This window comes from Lonchura striata, chromosome 2, assembly GCF_050655825.1.
Source record: "Lonchura striata isolate lonStrDom1 chromosome 2, ASM5065582v1, whole genome shotgun sequence".
Taxonomy (NCBI): domain Eukaryota; kingdom Metazoa; phylum Chordata; class Aves; order Passeriformes; family Estrildidae; genus Lonchura; species Lonchura striata.
Window position 1 is genome coordinate 87,002,449 of NC_140704.1, and position 20,575 is coordinate 87,023,023.

Consider the following 20,575-nt stretch of genomic DNA (forward strand, 5'->3'; position numbering starts at 1 on the left):
AAACTTGGTGTTAAAGAGTTGCAATTTAGCTACTCTAGCCACTGCCAGTTTTAAACTAGACCAAAAATATTCCTGGTCTGAACATCAGAAATTACTGCAGGACCTTGATAATCACCTGATTCACAAAGGTACAAAATAACAAGCCCCCAGCAGTCTGCTGGGTAGGTGCCAAGCTTGTTCTAGAAACACAGATTAAAAGATTTGTCAACTGCAAACAGTTATGTCTTCCAAAACAGGATACTGCTACCAACTCCAGACAAACCTCTTTCAACATGACATCATCTACCCTGCTCCAACATAATCCTGTGAACAAACTTCTGAGTGCCTGGCTTTGAAGTTCTCCTTAATAAATACTTCTACTTTTTATATATTTTACAAAAAGGACAAGTGCTTTGAGAAACTGAAACAGTGCAACTACAAGATGTTTATGAAAGCCCCCACCCCCCTTTAGGCAATGCTAAGGGAATGATTTGCATGTCATTACCCTGATCTAGGGCACTAACTCAAGATGTAGACTATGTACAAAGACCAAGTATAAATGATTACTTCAAAATGCATTACTGCTATTATTAGTCTGGTAACTCAAATCTGGACCTCAACAAGCTTCCCACTTGAAGTGTCGTCTTCTGACATCCTTGTTGGAAACCTGGTTCTTAAATCACACAAATTATCTTCTGGCACACAATGATCAGTCCCTGAAAATCTCTGAGGAAACCCTGCAGTACCTAACAGAATCTAAGAAAACTCACTACATTTAAAACAACAACACAATGTGGAACCTGGATGCCTGTTCCTCCCAAATCCAGGAATTAACAGAAGGTAATGAGCAGGTTAGAATGATGTATCACATCCTTCTCATGACACCTTTAATCTCTCTTAGCCAGCCATCACCCGACCATTTCACACTGAATAAAAAACAGCATGAAATTAAGTTCCTCCAATTTAAAGAAACTAATCCCACTAAACACATACCTGTTCCCTACAAGACTACTTTAAATCTATTTTTTGAGGTATACCATATAATATCCCATTGCTGAACTACTGCATGCACTCACAGGAGCAACTCTTACACTACTTTGATAATCTTTGAGAAATTGAAAGGGAGGGTTGTTTTTGTTTTTTTTTTTTTTAATCCCTGTACTTTTTGTCTCATTTTGGGATTAAGAAGACATCTTTTCAAGTATTCTTCCAAGGCTTAACAGAAACCTTACAGACAGTTGTGATCAGGCTAAAAAAAACAAACAAAAACACGAATTGTGCATACAGTGCAAACACAGGTTTGCAAGAGTAAAACTCAGCAGCAGTTTATGCTAATTTGAGTTGAGACATCTGTGTCCACTCTTTCTGAAAATAACTTATTCCCATCTCCTTCACAGTACTGCCACCAACCCTCAGAGTCAGACATTGAGTGGATCTGAACACAAACTAATCAGAGGTGGCTTGTAAACTGGGCAAGGACCTGAACCCTTGGGAAAGATTTTTGTATTGGGACAGAAAGAATAACAGAACTAAAGTAATTAACAGAATTCTAGACCTTACTAACATACACTTGACAGGCAATTTTAGATACTGTAGGAATATGTGATTAAGTCTGCATTTAAGGAGGCTGTACTCATCAGATCTGATTCACAAAACCATCCTATACGTGCTACATAATTTTCCTCCCAGCTTCATCTGGCAAGTTCTGAAGGTCTGTGGTAGCTGCTAAAAAATATCCTTATGAGACATAGTGGTCAGATAACTTCAAAACGTTGTCACTTTTCATTTCCATTGCCAAAACACTATCCCCTGTAAGAATTATATTATTTCACACCATAAAAACTCTTAATTTAATTTAATTCTTATCATCTCTTTGACAGCATACTGCTATTCTTTCTTCTAGACTACAGTTCTTCATTTCTGCAAGATTAATGCTAGGAGGAAAGTTCAGAGCCCCTATTAGATTTTTTTTTTCTTCTCCAGAGTACTATTAGCAGTTATTAAAACACTGTGTAGCACATGCAATTTGTTCTCCTTCAGTCCCCAGCAGATAGAAAGGAACAGAACTGGAGGGCAGTATGGATTTTTGACTCTAAACAATTGTGGCTCATACTGCTATTCAAATGGGTCTTCAGGCAAGTAAGTACACAGTTCTTAAAGGAAATCTTAATGACAATCACAGTTCTGCACAATCACACCCTAGCCTTCGCCTGGCCAAGTACAAGAGTCATGACAGACAGAGTTACACACATATGAGAGAGATGGTTAGACAAATGAGTAGCACAGCCTGAAACCTGTTCTAGGGAAGTATGAACATTCAGCATACTGAGTATTTAGAAAGGTGACAAACTTTAGCTCCTGATCCATGGTATTTGCTTTAAGAGTGCTGCAAATAAGCAGTCTACACATGAAATGTGACAGTATGGACTTTGACTGCCAATTATAATCTAGAAATACTTGTGCTGAAGTCCAAATTAACTGAAAATTTACTTTGTTAAAAAGCTGGTTTGGAATTTCAGCTACTTGTCATGGTGTAAATAGAATACAAACTGAGTATTATAAAGCTGGAAATTTTCCTGAGGCACTTAGCCAAAATTAAGCTCAATTATTTTGAGGGTTACTGAATTAAAACAAAATCTAAAAAAAATAATGTTAAGTATTTTCAAAAGAACATGCAACTCTAAAACTCCAACTGGCATTCCCTAAAGACCCCTGTGCAGCACAGAAGCCAGTTATGCAAAGTGCTCCCCACACCACCACAATGCAGCTGGTTTTTACAGACACCCCTGTTCCCGAGCAGAACCTGTCCTGCAGGGTGGTACCACAGGGACTGAGGTACCACCCTGCAGGACAGGGTCTACACCTGGGGCACTTCTTTCCCATATCATGTGATTTATCTGAAGTATGGCACCACAGACTGTGGCAGTAAAAGCTACACCTTCCAATCACATTCTCACAGCAAATAATGGAGAACTGTTCTGCTAACAACCCTTCTGCTAACATTCCCTTCCAGGATTTCCTAGAATTCTTTCTTTCACTACCTCTCAGTGGTGTCAGAGAATCTTACTACGTACTCAACACAGTACTGGATCTCCAAAGCCTTATGCAATTGCACTGTTTGCATGTAATCCAATTTACTCAGGCTAAGAATCTTGTGAGACCTCAGGCCCATATCCCTCAACCCTCCTACCTGACTGTACCTCTACAGCAGCAACAGCCTCCTCCCAGTGCAGCTTTTCAACTTGTCTGACGGACTAACGCAAGCCGAGAGCACAAGCTGAAGTGAGAGCTCTGGAATATTGCAATAAATGTACAGTCTTACCAGGCAGAAGAGGATCTTCAATACATAGCATGGATGGTCTGTATCCATTAGTCATGACTTTCATGATTTCTTCTTTGGCAATATAGGCACCTCCATTTTTTATTCTAATACCAGTTTTCAAGTAGTTAAAATTCCTTCCATACAGTTCAAAAAATTCTATTAGAAGCATTCCAATGTTTTCATCAGCTCTTCTGGCATCAATTCTTGGATGTAGCTGTAACATAAATCAGTTTTTGCATATAAAAATTTAGTTTTCAGACTATAACACAAGGCAACAAAAACATCTCCTTTAAACAGCTGAGTATTTCTTCACGTAAGTCTCAACTGAATAATTCACTCTTCATGTACTTAAACTCACTCTCATACAACCTAGAGGGGGCAGCATGTCAGCAGTATCTGAAAGCCAAAGAATTCTTTCGTCTTTCCTCATGTAGCTTTTTGAGGAGTAGGGAAGTCTTTTTCCCAAGTCAAAGCAAAGAAGTAAGTACTGCATACTAAATTATAGCCTAGTTAGTAACAAAGTAGTACCCGATTTTCCACATTGAGGGAAATCACTCCCTCAATATTTTCAGAAAATGGAATACAATTTGTGTCTCTAGCTCTACTTGTTATATTTGGTACACTAAATCTATAGTAATATTTCAGTGAACACCACCAGCAGCAGAATATGTAAGTTTTCCATTACCACAGCTGCTGAGAGATACTAACCCCATACCTCATCATACCTGTAGGAAGCTCACTATCACAAAAATGTATTAAGAGAAGTTATAACTTGTTTCTAACATTGTAACTCACTACTCTTTCATAAGTCAAGTACAGCATCTGCCAGTCTTAAGCATGTCAAAACCTAAACAACATGTAAGAAAAAGAAAAAAAAAAATAGCTCGACTGTTGGATTTCATCATTTTAATAAACACTGAAATCAACTACTCTGCACATTCAGTACCAGTAGTCTAAGAAGCAAAAGACCAAATGCATCCTGCAGATTTATGAAGCACCATTAAGATGATTCAGGTACAGGGCCTGGTATAGAGAGCAATGCACAGCCTCTATGCCTTTCACAAGGCTCCTGCTGCTGTTCCAGTTCACACAGGATACATGCTGGATGTTTGAGAGGTAGTCCACAGGATCTCTCAAGAGTCAAACACTCAGATCCATAACAATAATGCTGCACATTGCAAGGGGCATCTGAAGAAACAGTACAATAAAAGGGCATAGGTACTGAACCCAAAATATTTTGAAGAACATGGAAACAAATAAGGAACAGACTTACCTGCAGAAAACTAATTGCCATTAAAATTAGGCTGTAAGAGCTAATTCCACCAGTAAAAACTTCATTCAAATCCCTCTGAAGGAGGAACTGTTTTAATACTAAAATCAAGTAAGGTAGCAAAGAGTACTTCTGCAAAGCAAAACAAGTCTTAATGTAAATGTCAACATTCCAAAACAAAGAAGTACACAATCTTAGCACACAAAGATTCATCTAATACAAAAATATTTCCAGTGGTGTGCTATACAGTGTTTCCACAGGAAGAACTGAAAATAGAAACATATGAATAGACTTCAACTCTTATTTGACTGAAGACCTTATGTATCAAATTTATTTCCCACCTAAATGGTAAGACTTTTATATCCTTTGAATACCAATGTCCCTCACTATAGCCAAAGCTTTCACTCTAAATAGTACTTTTGCTACAGAGCATAAAAGGCAACTTTTAAGTGTGTAACTACACAAGAATTGTTTTTTGACAGTTTAGCAGGACAGTACTCATAATGCAGCATCACTTAAATTCAAGGTAAACAAAACTTGAAGAGACTTGCTTCAAAAGCAAAATTTAGTGCCTATCTGTAAATCTAGACATGATCCTAGAAGTTCTTTCACAGTGTACAGGTTTATTCACTCAAACACCTAGCACTCAAATGGAACACTGAATGGACATGGATAATAAATTAAAATATCCGTGTTTAACTAGTATTAATGAAAATAGTCTTCAGCAATAAATTGTCGAGCCATACCAAAATATGTTAGCTAAGCATCTAGCACATCCTTGGTAAGTAGCATAACATTCAATACATGGTTGATACCTTCATGTATTCCTTGATAAATCGAGCTGCCTTCACACCAGTTTCTACATTAAAACTGATGTCAACTTTCACTTCTGTCTCCTGGTCAGTGAGTTTTATTATTGGTACCTGAAAAGATTAGAACAAGAATGTGAATCCCCAGAAATACAACACTGGTGCTGTTCCCTAGCTTACTCAAGACAAATGGATATTAGCAGTCCAAATGACTGCAATTATCAAATCTGTCTGAGAGGAGGTAAAAATCCTAACCTGACCACTGAATGCTTTCTAGGGAGGTGATTAACATACAACCATATTAACTTACCATCACTCTGGTACTCTACCACAGCCATCAGCTGTCTTCAGAGTTGCAATAGCAGTGCTTCATATGACAGCTTAATTTACTTAATTTAATGACTCATTCCAATTAATAGGAGATCTTGTAATCTCATAACCTGTGGGAACTGCATTCCTCTGACCCAGTATTGCACCATTCACTTACTGAACTGACAAGAAGCCAGCCTAGCAGAAAGTAATGCCTGTTGGTTTATCAAGATGAACTGGTTCAATGCAGAGTCAAATGAAAGCCAGAAGAGATAAAGAAAAGCTGCCGTAATACGGCAGGAATAGATTAATATAACGTGACTGAATATGTAGTTTTGCTTCATACCAAGGCAGTGCCCTACAAAATCATCTTACAATCATAACCTAAACTTCAGCTGATAACATTTATTTTAAATTGAACTCCTCATATTTTTAATCTGAAATGGAAAACAAAAAAGAGTAGAAGCATAGCACCATTTTATACCAACATCAGAAGAAACAAAACAAGAAGGAATAGTAGAATTGTAAGGCTAGCCTAGTGCCGTTCTCCATCATTAACTGGTAATACAGATTCTGATAATCCCATAAATTCTCATGTAAACCAAAGACTACCAAAGCTACTGTTACGTACTACTACTCTAATGACAGCCAGAGGAATATTATGAACCTAAAAGAAGAATGTTTTAGAGACCACAAAACAGAAGCTTGCTAACAGAAGTCTGGAATAGTCACCTTAGTCCCTTGAAGAAAACATCACTTGCTCAATAACACAAAATTCTCATGCGTTAAGTTTTTAACATATTCAACATGATTCAGGTTTACAGAAAAGATGCAAGAGATAACACACAGTCTCACAGTGACATAAAGCTCTCGAATAGTGTATTTTGGACAGGAAAAGCCAATGTTAGGTCTGGAACACTTCACTATGCTGTCAGAAACAAGACAACCTGAAAACCATGTTGAAAGCTAGACAACTCTAGTTACTAGCTTAACAAATTCCCCTCAAAGGTCAGTGGAAAAACATTATGCTAAGAGTTAACTTATTTTACTGGATATTTTGCAAATACTAACTTTCAGATCTTTATTGACAACAAAGTATGGCCTTCAGCAAACACAGTACACAGAATTACTGACGTCCATGTAAAAGTCTCCATGCTATTGCTAAGCACCTACAGATTCTACTGAAATCTTGCAGAGAGTTTAAGACAATATAATTTGCTTCAGGAATTAAGAATACTATTTATCACCAATATCTGAAGGGGTCTGAAAGTTTTTCAGCTCAGTATTCCAAAGCAATTACTTACCGTAGCTTTGTCAAGTACTTTAATGGAATATGGTTCAGCCACATTGTGTTTTCTCAGTGCTTGCTCCAATAGCTGTAAAGGGGGTCGTTCCCATTTCCCAAAAACAACTAGATCAATATCACTAGACAAAAAGAACACAGTATGAAATCCAGTAAATCTAAAAAAACAATACACTACCAAAAAATATGGTAATATTGGCATTCTATATTTTACAAGTCATACATGGTGATCTTTTTGCAATTTACCATTTTGGTTCCCAACAAGTTTCTAGGAGAGGTAAGCAAGATAGTCCACGGTGTTTCAGGACCCAAAGCAGTATTCTAGTTTCTTGCTTCCATTACTCTGATGAATTTTTCTCTGAGCTCCTTTCCCTTTTACCTTTCATGCTCCCTCCCCTCTGACTTAAACAGTCTAATTCCATCCATCATTTATCATATTGACAGGCATTTTAATACTCGAAAGAATTTCATCAGTGATTGGCATTCGCAGAAATTAAATTTCCAGTGCTTTCCTTCTGAAAATTTAATTTATATAAAGACAACTTCATCTTCAAGGCAGAGCTACACGTTTCCACATCCAATTGAACCATTAACTGATACAAAATACCAAATTAAGTAAGACATTTTGCTCTCCAAAAAGATATAACACTATGATGGTTCTTTTGACTTTACACAGTAACTCTGTGATGAGTGACACATTCTTAGTAATTTATCTTATTTAACAAAGCAATCTTTGTTAAATGCCAAACATTCAGTTTCACTGTCTGTTTAAAAAAAAAAGTCAAAGACTAACTCCAGACATAAGGAAGAAAAGGTAATTCACCAAAGGGTCAACAAGCAGAGCCGTAAGATAATACATCGAATACTTATCGCAAATCTTGAAGTTCAAAAGCTCTTCCTTGTATCACATGAAATATAAAAGTTTTACTGAAAGTTTGACATATTTGCACATTCCATTCTAAACTCCTCTTTGAAATTCATCATTTCTCTAAAAGAAAACAAGAGTAAACTATTACTTACCTAGTTGGAAGATAAAGCCCTGTACTAAAGCTGCCAAATATCTGGACCTGAAAAAAACAGAGCAGGAAAACAGCTTGCAATTATGAATGCTTACTTCCTTTTATTTTCACAAAACTTCATACTTTTCTCCAGTTGTTAAGGATATAGCCAGTAAAAAACTTAGTTTACTATCTGTACAAAGACACTTTTTCTTAAGAGATGAGACTTCAGAGGAAATTTGGCTTCTTTACTATGAGATAACTACCAATCCAGCTAGCAGAGAATAAATTTAAGCAAGTTCTTTTCATTACTTATTTTCAGTTTGGCACACATACACACTTTTACCAATTTCCTTCCCTCCTGCTCCTTCCTTTCCTTACAGGACAGCTTTAGTGAAACTGAAAGAGTTTAAGGGAAACTTTCCAAATTTTTATGTTTAAAAACGGCAAGTACGTCTAAATGTACCATTCAGATAAATATGAATACTACAGATTTTACTGTCAAGAACAGCTATGAAGCAGCAGCAGGTGTTTGTGTGTGGAAAAGCAGGCACAATGAAGTTACATCCACAGACCACATCAATTACTTTCATTGAGCTTCCCGTCTAAAGAATTGAGATGTTCTTCACTCTCTGATACAGCAGAGCCCAATTCAAAAGCTCACTTAGTTTTTTGCCAGGCAACACAGGCTCTTTTCAGTGTTTGTATCAATTTCAACAAGGTAGAAAAATCTCACTAAGAAGGAAAAACATGGGCGAGGATGAAGCAGATAAGTTTTACAGTATTTTTAGCTCAGTGCTGTAGCCTGAGCCCTCACCGTCTACCATGGAAGGCTATGAAATCACCGTAGTGAATTTTTCTAGTGGCTAATGACAATGCTACAATCTGGCAATCACAAAGGTGATGCTAGAAATACAATTTAGAATACATTCTTTTTGAATAAGCGTGTTTGAAATTACTCCAGCTTAGATTGCAATATATCTCAGAGAGTGAAATTTTTCCCTACTGCAGTGGGGCTAAAGCAATTCCTTGAATGTCAAATTCATGAAGAGTACGAAAAAAAAAATATGCATTTAATTGGTCTTTCCTAAAATATTTTGCACATGCAGGACTCCTTGCAGAAATGAATACATAGGTAGTCAGTCTCACTTTAATATTCAAAATAAATTATACAGAGACAAGCACTTTAATAAGCTTTTACTTTAAGGAATGTACTACTAAAAGCTTCACACTCCCAGCTCTCAAAATGAAAAAACATTCTGTAGAATTCATTAACCCAAAATCTAGGTTTGAAATTTCCCCACTTTTAAAAATAAATTTCCAAATACTGCAAGAACTGTGATATTGAGATAATTGCCTTAAACCTGAAGAGTTACTTGCTCATTCCTAAAAGAAAGATAATAGCAAGGTTAAGTGAACCAAGCTGTACAATTTACTAGAGAAACAAATCACAGCTGAAGCTACACTCACATCAGCGGTAGGCCAAAGATCTTTGATGACTGTTTCTATCCTTTTTACCACTTCTCTTCTCATAGCTGCTTCTTCAGGACGAGGGGACATGAAGTCATAGAACTCAATGATTTCTTCATGTAGTCTAATGGAGAAAGTAGGATCAGTTAAAGTGACAAATGAACTATTTAACTATTACAATAAATTTTACAAGAAACAAGTTATAGGCTTTATTTAGTATTATCCTTTAATCAAAGAGCTCAGAACACTAACTCTAGTAGAAATTTACTAAATTTCTTACTGGCTCAGCAGTGAAGGCCAAATTCAATTCCTGAATTTTAATTATTCTTTTCTTTAAAAGACAAAGATGAGTCTTAAAAACTACATAATGATGCAAATGTGAAGTAGCACAAGATCAGCTAAAATCTTCAAGCAGGTTTATTCTTCAAGCAGTTCTTACTTCTGTGTATGTAGCAGTTTACACAGACTGCAAACAGGCCACTGGCATTAACGAGATTTTGCAGAGGACAATAAAAAGGACATTTGAATATTTATTGATGTAAAATCATACACTTTGACACTCAGACCCTTCATTAGCCATTCATTCATATAGAAAACAACCTTCCAACTGAACACTAAGTGAGAATTGTGAAATATATTCTCACTTGTAAAGTATTTTTATACCAATGTTACATGAGGAGTCCTGACACTGGAACCTTATACACCTATTAAGCCCTTTTGTTTCAATGTCTTGTGGTATATGCCAATACTATAGAACTCTTGCTGGCAAATTTGAGTGTTCAGGTGAATGTCATGTTTGCCTTCAATGGAAAAGTATCAAGCCACAGCAAACAAAACTGCAAATAACTACTGCTGTGACATTTTTCCAAAACATCTTTTTGATGTTGACATATTTCTGAGATTTCTGTCTAACTCACAAAATGTACCTGGTCAACATTGCAGTGAAATCCAAATGCTCTCCTAAACCTCAAAAAAAAAATAATCAATCTATAATTTATATACTTAGCCTTCCAAAAGAAAAATGTAATACCTCTCTAGTAGAACTCAACTCTTCATCTGAGACTTTTGCAATTCATTTTACTCAGTAACTCCCCTGCTAACAGTTAACTTCCAAGAGCCCACATGCCTAATATTTGTTAGTATTTCTTCCCATAGACTTTCCCATTCTTCCCACAAAGACTTTTGCAGCAAAGCTGAAAGACACTTCCAAAAAGCATAAATACTTTGAATTACTGTTTGCCCTTTCTCTTTTCTTAAACTGAGCTTGGACCAACAACTGAACGTTTAACTACATAGCAGACTGAACTAACATCTCAATTTGCTGAGGAAGCCACTTGATTCCAAAATTTTAGAGCAAGACAGAAAATACAAAGAAAATGCTCTTATTTTGTTTATAGAAAGTATGCTTTTTTCCTACCTACAAAAAGACCAATGAATAAAATACTTGAATATACCTAACAGCAATGGGGACAGCCTAAAGACTTGCTATTCTTCTGTCTATAATAATCTGTAGTAAGCAGATATAGGGTGAAAGCAAGAAAAGGCAAGAAAAGCAAAGGGGCAGCTATCCTTCCAAGTTTCCAGTAATTTCATCTGGCATACGTTCAGGGTGAATCCCAACCTGATACCTATTAGCTCAAAGAACTTAATTCCATAGATTTTTCCAGGTCTTTTAGTCCATTTCTGCTTTGTTATTTGTGGCATTTAATGGGAATTTAAGTATGCATCAGAATAAAGAATGTTTTATTTTAAAATGCTGCCTGGTCATGATTTTATCTGATTTTTTTTTTCCTGGGGCAAAAAAAAAAGTTGTTACTGGCAGTTCATCTCAAAACACAAGACTTCTCAGGCTCTCAATCCATTTATCTCCACCCACCAGTAGTTTTCAAAGCTAGTAATCCTCACGAGTTTTTGTCTCCTTTGACAAGAGGAAGTCCAAAGTTTGATCACTGCTAACCTTCTTTGCTTATTTTCAATTTGCACCATGTTTTCTGACAGGTGGGCAGAAACACACACACAAAGTCAACACAAAATTCTGCCATTCAGTGCAAGTCACACATCTGTTTTCATTTTATTGTCCCTACACTTGGGAATATTGCTGCTTGAGGGTACCTGAATACACAGCTGCTCTTTAAAATAAACCATAATGAAGGAGCTTCAAGGTGCTTTCTGAACAAAACTATAAACATAGAGCCCACTCACTGTGTGTATGCAGCCTGAATTATTTTTCTTCAGTCATAATTCTATATTTTCTAGAATTTAATTTTACCAGCAATTTTATAATCTAATGAACAATGAACTCCCACTGTGTCTGTCTGCAGTCAGCTCTAGCTTTCTATTATCCTTTCTATCCTTTTCTCACTCATTTCTTCCCTCCAGGCATTTATGAACATATCGAGCAACAGTCTTGAGTAATTCTATTTGTACCTTCCCCTTATTATAAAGTAAATAATTTATTCTTTCCTTTGGTTATTTTTAAGCACTAACCCAGCAAACCTGTAAATGTTTGGTTTTTACAAACTCCTCCAAAAGAATCTCAAACACTCCTCTGAAAAAAAAAATCAGCAGTTCTGTTATCAAACTGAACATAGGAATATGGATTAACAATGAATCCTTCAAGAAAATGAGACCTGTGAGACGCATCTACTTTAATCAAAACATGCACTAGACCATTTCTTTATGTTTGGCCATGCAAGAAGTTCTGGGTTTTTATGTCATCAGCCCCATTCAACCACTCCAGGAGATATAGAAATTTCTAGGAAAAAAATGCATTTACAGTAGCCGTCCTGTATTAGGGAAGAGAATAAATGGAGATCTGTCCCCATCACAACCTCTACCACACACAGCACAGCCTTTCAAAAGCAGCTCCAGTGCATCAGTGAGCTCCAGAAAATAGCCAACCAACAAGTACTCACACTTTGATGCCCCAAAGAGCCTCTCTTCCAGTAATTAACACAGTCAAAATTGTTAACCACGTTATGAAAGACTCAGAAGAGTATCACTCATCACTAGTCTACATTTTCTTCTTTCATTTGCTCTTTAATATGAAGTCAGGTTCATATTTTCTACTTCACACTGGCAAGCACTTGGTTTAATGCTTCAATCTGCATGGGACAACAGCAGAGGTCTAGATACCAAAGCTTATTTAGAGCTCAAATCATACTCATGGCTAATTCCCCTGAAATTCTTTGGCATATACCACAAGACATGGGTGTATAACCAGTACTATTCTGCTGACTGGATTTAAACTCTTACTGAAATTTAAATTGCAGTTGCCTGGAGTCAAAGCTTTCTTAAGTCTCTTAAATCCTTCTCTGACAGAAAGCCATTAGTTCACTTAGTTCTTACTACATGGTCTGTGTTCCCACTGTTGCCCTTTCACATCTCTCTCTCAGCCCTACTGACTGGCAAGTTTCTTGCTTTTGATGTGTAAGACTTTAAGGTCTTAATGCATTTGGCAAATCAGTTCTCAGCCCTCTGTCTTAAAAGACTTCTATTCTGCTCACTCTAGTTTTTCTTAATTCAATAGTTTCTACTTCTTGGAGATCATCTTCTTGGTCTATGTCCTTCTGGATAAGAATCAATGCTATACTCACAGTCAGCATGTGACAGCACAACCACTGTAATTTTACCTTCTGGTTTACACCTGAGGAAACTTCTCAAAACAGATGCTTTTTTAAAACTTATGTTACAGTAGTTTGCATTTTTGTAAACATCTTTGCTCAGATAAAGTTATTGGAACACTGTCACAAAAAGCCCCAACTCTCATGTATATAAAACAAGATCTCGTATGCTGTTCATGACTAATCCCAGTATAACTTCTTAACAGCTGAAAGAATAATGCAGTGTCTGAAAAAAAACCAGATAACTGTGGAATAGTCAGCCAGCCAATACAGCACTAGTTTTTACTTAAGTATTTTGTCCACGTACCCTCTATGATTTTCATAAGCACTTTTTAAGCAAGGACTGTGACAGTATTTTAATCATTATGAACACAATCTCCATCTGCAGCACATGATATCAGCACATGCAGACATAAGTAACATCCTAACTTTTTTTCTTTTAGAACTTCCCTCAACATACAGACAAGTAAGTCTTCCCAGTTTCTTTCTAGCTTCTTAAAGAATTTGGATTCTCAACAGCATCACAGCACCTAGCAATCTCCTGTAGCATTTTAAGATGCTTACTGTATTATTTTGCTAGGAAACGTAGGCCTTTTAATCAACTTTTTCACAAGACAGCTTTAATGTATTTATAGAAATACTGGGAAAGAAACTTGTTGGTAAGCTATAACTGTACTCTTACCTAATACAAAATGGCAAAGATTAGAACACAGGAATGAAGAAGAGAGGCTACTTGTACTTGCTACATTATTCAGGTTGCTAATTTTAACAGCCTGGAGGAACCTACCATTTACTGATGTTATTACTGCTACACACAGCAAGCATCTGCTGCTTACAGGCTGAACTACTGCAACAAAATTAATACCTTCTGTTTATCAAAAAATTATCCCTTCTACGCTTTAAGGAAAGGCAGCCACTCTTCTGGCCTCTAGGTTAAAATAACACTCAGGTGACATTCTCAGACTTTTGCAATGTTTTTCCTCAAATGCAGGTTTCTAAGAAAGGAGATCATCCATTTTACTGATTTACTGCAAACATAATTATACATAAGGTTGACTTATTACTTCAAGGGCTAACTTAAATGCAGTGAAACAAAATTCTCAATCATTATCAACAAATTAGAAGGTAAATTAAAACCTACAGAGACTTTGCTCCCTCAAGTAAGCATCTGGTTCCTTTCCAACATGACTACACTACTAAGCACATTAATTTATTCTAAAGGAACAGTACGAACATGATTGCATCTTTTATGTGGAACAACTAACATTTTTAAAAACATATTCTTTACTTACTAAAATGAGTATTTTTCTAGCTGAAGGCTTACATATCATCCAAGTGTGCTTATAAAAGGAAAGAATAGATGCCACAGAGCATGGGAGTCTAATACTAGAGAGGCATAGAAAATGGAGGTAAAGAAATGGGGAGGTACACACGGCATCTCAAAAGAATCTGTTGAAATAAAGGTTACAAGTTTTAGAATACATTCCTTCAATGAAGCAGGAATTCCAAAACATGTGTGACTTCACTGTCTCAAGACTAAATAATGAAATGCACGTCAGTCATTGCACATATTTTGGAAATCTGTTGAACTGTACCTTCACCTATAACTAGGGCAAAGGACAATTGCATTTTCATGGAAATGCAGGTGAAATCTCACACTACAACAACCAAATGCTCTCAATAGTTGAAATCAGTCAGTCTTACGGTCAAAAACTAAAGAACACAGTTCAGTGAAATAAAGGAGGAGACACATATTGATATATAAATATACACAGAGAGAGGGCATGTGAAAGCAAGAATGCATTCTAATACAGGTTTTAGGAGAAAAAAGGAGCTTCTACTACTTTCTCATAGGATTCCATCAAAAGATATCTTCAGAAATCCTGAAGTCATGTACAAAGCAGGAAAAGAGGATTGGAAGATTAAGGCTATCAAAAACGATTATGAGGAACAACTTAACGAGATGTAAAGCTATGACTGAGAATGGCTAAACTAATTCCAGAGACCAAAAACTTGCTTCTGTTCAGTGAATTAAGTTATCAGTATAGAGAAAGTTAAGTGATCCCAATGCATAATATGTAGAGAAGTTAGTAATTTTTTTTAAATTCCTCAGAGACTTCCTTGATCCACAACTATGAAGGAAGAACATGATCCAAACTTTTTGATAGAAAATATTCACAGCAAAACCTATTCCTGGTAAGTCAGTATACATGAAAAGTCATACTCACTTGATATTGCATTTGTACCAGAACAATAAGTAGTTATCATTCTTTTTTTTTAACCTAAAGGTATTAGCTTTGACAAAGCAGTCAAAGTAGCCTAAAGCAGGATCAATGCAATAAATGAATAGCTATGACTATATCAAAATGCAAATATAACTATCATAAATGTAAGTAGTGTGTAGTGTCTTAGAAAAAAACAAAACCAAAACAAACAAAAAAAAAAAAAAAAAAAAAAAAAACATTCAGAGCAACTTGAAAGAATCAGAGAACCACAGAGGAAAAACTATTATTTTCTTGGATTTCCAAATGGTATTTGACAATGGCCCCATACACCCTAATGCAAGCTTATGAAGAAATTAAGTGACACAGGATGAGGGGAAAGACCCCTCATATCTATAAATGTTTACAACAGGAACAAGCAGCTGGAACTCTTAGTTTCCATATTAAAGGAAGATCACAGGTGAAGCCTCCATGTACAAAAACATCAGGCAAGCCCCACGTTAGTAATAAGAAGACAAAGTACAAGATAGAACAAGATAGCCCAAGAAGCAGGAATACTGTCACAGTATCACACACAAGTATGGTTCATATGAGTCCCAAAAATAAAGCAGGGACTACAAAGCATACAGAGGAGATAAACATCTAAAAGCAGGAAGCAGTTTCAATACAAGAAATTATTTAACACACCAGAAAACAAACAACTGTCAGCTGATTCAACCTCCCCCCTCCTCCTTTTTCAAGTCCCCTGCAAAAAGCACTCATGGTCTGCCTCTGCAACACACAGAACTTCAACTGGCAGCCACTACAACCCTAGTGACAGCTTTAGGATGAAAAAAAAACCCATCATTATATAATACATAGCTTTACTGAGGAACATCTTCCCACTTTTATTGCTAATTCCAGATCATAAAAGATCAAGGCCAGTCACATTCATACAATAAGCATAACAATTAACTGCCTATAACCCAGGTAGTCTGAGAACCACAAATAAGAGATGCTTTCAGAAAATATCACCACAAGCTCATGTAAATATATTCTTTCCTCAATATCTGGCATTGGACTCTAAGGGTCTCACCCAGTACAGCTGTTGACGATCTTGGCGCCAGCTGCCTCTACTGCCAAAACCTAACAACTAGCAAAAACACCATGAAGCTGATGCCAGGATTAAACTGCTCCAAACATGTCCCATTCGCCTTTACACACAGATGTGAGCACCTATCAGGCAAGGCCTTCTCATGTTTTACTATGTAGCTCAGCCTTTCTGACCTCTAGTACCTCTGATGACTCTGAAGCCTACTGCTGCCAAAACATTCCTTTCACTCCACTCCCCACAGCATCAGTTTCTAACTCTGCACTAGGTACCCACTTTGCATGGAAACTGTGCTTTACCAAGGTAACGTACTTGACCACAGATATTCTGTTCTGGACAATTCATCCAGCAGCTACCCTGGAACTTCCCTTCATACCAACCTTCAGGCATGAAAACAATCCATTAAACTACATCCTGATCCTCTCTCCAGAAATTTACAATGACTAACAGGCAACTACTTCCACACTTCTCCTTGCATACACTCCAGCACATACTGCCTAGTTCTACCCTGACCCTATAGTCAAGCAAAACAAGAATTGAGCGTAACATGCCAGTGTGACCTGCCTCCTACATTAACACCTCCACTACAGGTGTCCACCTAGCACCAGACACCAAGAATTGGACAGCAGTGTGGGTGAAGCATAGTCCATTGTGTTGATTCTTTACTAGAAGGTGTTGGAGCAAGATAGTACAGTTAAGCACAGGGAGAAATTAAGAATAACCCACCTTTGGGAGGCCCCTAAAGCCCTTACAAGTGCTGGACATCTCACTGCAGACAATAAAGGCTTCAGAGCATGTCCAAAGTTCATTCTTTCAGCTCAAAGTACAAGAAAACAAAATTTGCAGAAGAGGCTGACAACATGGCATGCCCACACATTAATTTACATCTGACAGTTCTGACAGCAGGATAATAACAAGAAAGAGTTGACAAACATGCAATCACAGCTGTGCACAGCCCTGAATGCAATGGATTTTTAATAGTGCATTGCACTAAACTGTAATTAAATTTATCTTAATTAAAGTTCTGAAATATATCAAAAATCAAAAAAAAACCTCTAAGACTGGAATTAGAAACACTGCATACAGGTGGAGAAATAAAGGTGATCTAATACAAGCTTAGCATAGAGGTGCACCACCGTATCTCTAGACATCACTTTTTGTGCACAGTATCATTCAGCTGCAAACTGGTGAACACTTGTAAGTCTACTGTAGAAGCACTGTCATAAGCTTACCTTGCTTATGAGAACTCTCCCCAAGTACCTGCTGTAATGCTGCCCTGAATCCTCCTTCAGTATAAGGAAATGTGGAGTTCTTGGTGCTCTTGTACTCTATAGCAGGATTTGTGTGTCATTATCAAGACAAAGTTACAGACAACAGCTACATAGAAAGAAGAATTAATGCAGGAAGTCATCAGACACTATGCAACATTAATTAGTCCAGGCGCAGAGCACCATTCCAATGCATCATGAAAGTTCTGGTACCCAAACTAATCCTCAACAAGCCAGTTCTGTTGTTTCTGCATGGCACTGTAATGTACCAAGCAGATATGTCAGGTATTTCAGTACTAATCTCATTCAACATCTACAATTTGAACACTTAATTGAAAGTACTAAGCAGTACAGACTCATATTGTTTAAAATGCTTAAATTTTTTACTTGCTTTGCTAAATTAAGAAATAAAATAATTAAATCTGATGTGATTTTATACTATTCACCAGCTATTAGCTACATCTTCAAAGAAAGCATTCCATTAGCTGTGCATCCAAACAAAAGTAGTAAAGACCTTACCAAAAAGTTTAGAATAGCTTGATGCCATATTTTGAAGTAATAGTAGAACACTTTTAAACTCTTTGGATGCTTAAATTACTCAGATATATTTAAGATACTGACTTGAGAGAAACAGAAGGTATTTGCTGAACAAAGCATGCACACCCTAAGAGGCTACATGCAGTTTTACACACAAGAGGATACTTTACAGTACCAAGAAATAACATGTTCTGAACACCAGTCACAACAGCCTGAACTAACCTCATAATATTAAAGGACACATCTCTGCCTTGCATCTGAAACCAATAATTTTGTCATCTGTAGTCCTAAACTAAATCCAGGCACTCAGGAATTTCCACCGTTGTTATATAAATCACTCTGTTGAAGCACTGGAATAAATATGGCTTCAATCTCATCACTCCTTACCTTCCAAAATTCTATTAAAAGCATGACATGGGCATCCGAAAGAACAGCTTTAGGATGAAATCTAATCAACATAGCTTTTCACCGTTGGGAAAAATTTCCTTTACCAAGACAGTCATGCTGCTATCAAAGTGGTGAAAGCATAAGGACACTGGGAAAAAAAGGAATGATGTATATAAAACAGAAGAAATCACAGCATTTATAGAGTATTCCTAAACATCACCACACCTACCATCACAAAGCCACTGACTACAAGCAGTGTGTATAAAACGATGACTTGCAATGCTACAGACCACCCTCAGCTCTGAATGAGAAAGCAGAAGAGCACAGTACTGCTTCAAAGCATGCAGGCAAATTCATCAGAAGTACGACTGCAGCCTGGGAGAGGGCTAACAGAGATTACCCTGCTTACTCTGTTACCAGAAGACAATACAGTAACACTGTGAGCCACTGCATATCACTTGGAAATTTCAGCATGTTGTAGAAAAGCATTGTTTTACGAACAATATTCACAGCAGAGTAAGGTCTACCATTCATGTACAGGGTAAGCCTAAGAGCACTTATGGTCAAGTCCTTCTTCCAATAATCAATGCCCAAACCAGAATGCAGCTGAAGATTTTCAGGATCACGTTTTTCAACAGTTGCATATACCAGGACAGCAACACTAAAGATGCTCTGTCAACAGATGATGAGTTAAAGAGATACTTCAGGACCCAGCTGACTGTTCCAGGGAACAGCAGGCAACTAAAGGAATATAAGGGATCCACTAGAAACTCCCGTAGGGATCTGTCCCCATCCCAGCCTTTTCAGTGCATTTTCATTTGACTTGCCAAATAACACACCAGCCAGACTTCAGGAGAAAGTTAAGCTCACCACTAAACAGGAATTACTGCAGGAGATAGATACCTAAATCCATCAGTGAAAATATTCTTATCTCAATCATGCAGGTAACTTCATAAAAAATTACTAACACTAAAGAGAAAATTGTTTAAGAATATACATCTGTTCAAGATTCACCCTGGGTAGCAGAACTCAAACTTTTAACGCAGAAACTGCTTGTCATATTTTAAAGATTCATGCTCTCCTTCAGCACTAGTTAGTTCCCTGCTACTTTAAGGAATGCTCGGGAACTACAGGATCACACATGCTGCAGTTACTGGTATCCCACTGCCAGAATCAGGTCCCACTTTTGTAACAGAGATCCTTGACAGAACACCAGGAAACACAAGCTTCCACTTTCAAAGTTATTTAGCAAAGAACTACCTACATTACGGAACTGAACAGCACAACTGAATCTCAGCTAAACAATTTCCTTGCGTAAGGATTCTCTAGAAACTCACACTTGAAGAGTGGCATAACCACTATTACACAAAAGCTGAAAGAAAACTGACAGAAGAGGAAAAATAAAGTTATGTGAAGCATAGGTGGTTCTGCCCAACAGCTACAGAACAGAACTTGCAAAGCTTGGATTTGATTCACAAGTTTGCCATTTGCCATAGACCTGCTGGATGAACTCAGGCTGCTCCTCCCTCCACTTGCCTGGTGATCTGCCTTACACTGAGTTGACTTAAATTAAGAAGTTAAATCAGTGCTCTACCACATCTCTATGAAAACAAAAAAATAAAACTTTACACTATTTGAAAGATAGTATTGGAACTTGAGACATACAAATTTCTTAGTATAGGACTCAAAGCTCCTCACGCAAGACGCCTTTTAAACATTCAAATTCTAGCTTCCTGTAATAAATTTGAATTTTCAGTGTCAGTCTGGAATTAAAAAGCAGCAGTCATAAGTCTTGTCCTCCCCCTCCTGAGGTTATGGTTTACAAAAACAGAACTTTAAAAATGTATTTTAATAGTTCTTCATAACTTTTAACATACTCTGCACCTGACAGTACTACATGAAAGAGAAAAGACAGTCATTAAGTTAAATCTCTCACTTAAAAATCCCCAGCTCGTACCCTGTTATCTTTAGCTATTTCCCCTCTACAA

The 20,575-nt window shown here is 37.0% G+C and overlaps 1 protein-coding gene across 4 annotated transcripts in view; it reads right to left on the bottom strand.

Annotated features, from left to right (window-relative positions):
• The window catches only part of TENT4A (terminal nucleotidyltransferase 4A), a 56,562-nt gene that overhangs the window by 33,891 nt on the left and 2,096 nt on the right, over nucleotides 1–20,575 (bottom strand). For all 4 annotated transcript variants that reach the window (XM_021546903.4, XM_085571712.1, XM_077785153.2 and 1 more), the window contains exons 2-7: nucleotides 9,461–9,584; nucleotides 8,013–8,059; nucleotides 6,994–7,114; nucleotides 5,387–5,494; nucleotides 4,575–4,703; nucleotides 3,302–3,515 (exon numbers count right to left, since the gene is read on the bottom strand). In XM_021546903.4, coding sequence (XP_021402578.2) covers nucleotides 3,302–3,515; nucleotides 4,575–4,703; nucleotides 5,387–5,494; nucleotides 6,994–7,114; nucleotides 8,013–8,059; nucleotides 9,461–9,584 — 743 coding nt within the window. The remainder of the gene's footprint in view (nucleotides 1–3,301; nucleotides 3,516–4,574; nucleotides 4,704–5,386; nucleotides 5,495–6,993; nucleotides 7,115–8,012; nucleotides 8,060–9,460; nucleotides 9,585–20,575) is intronic.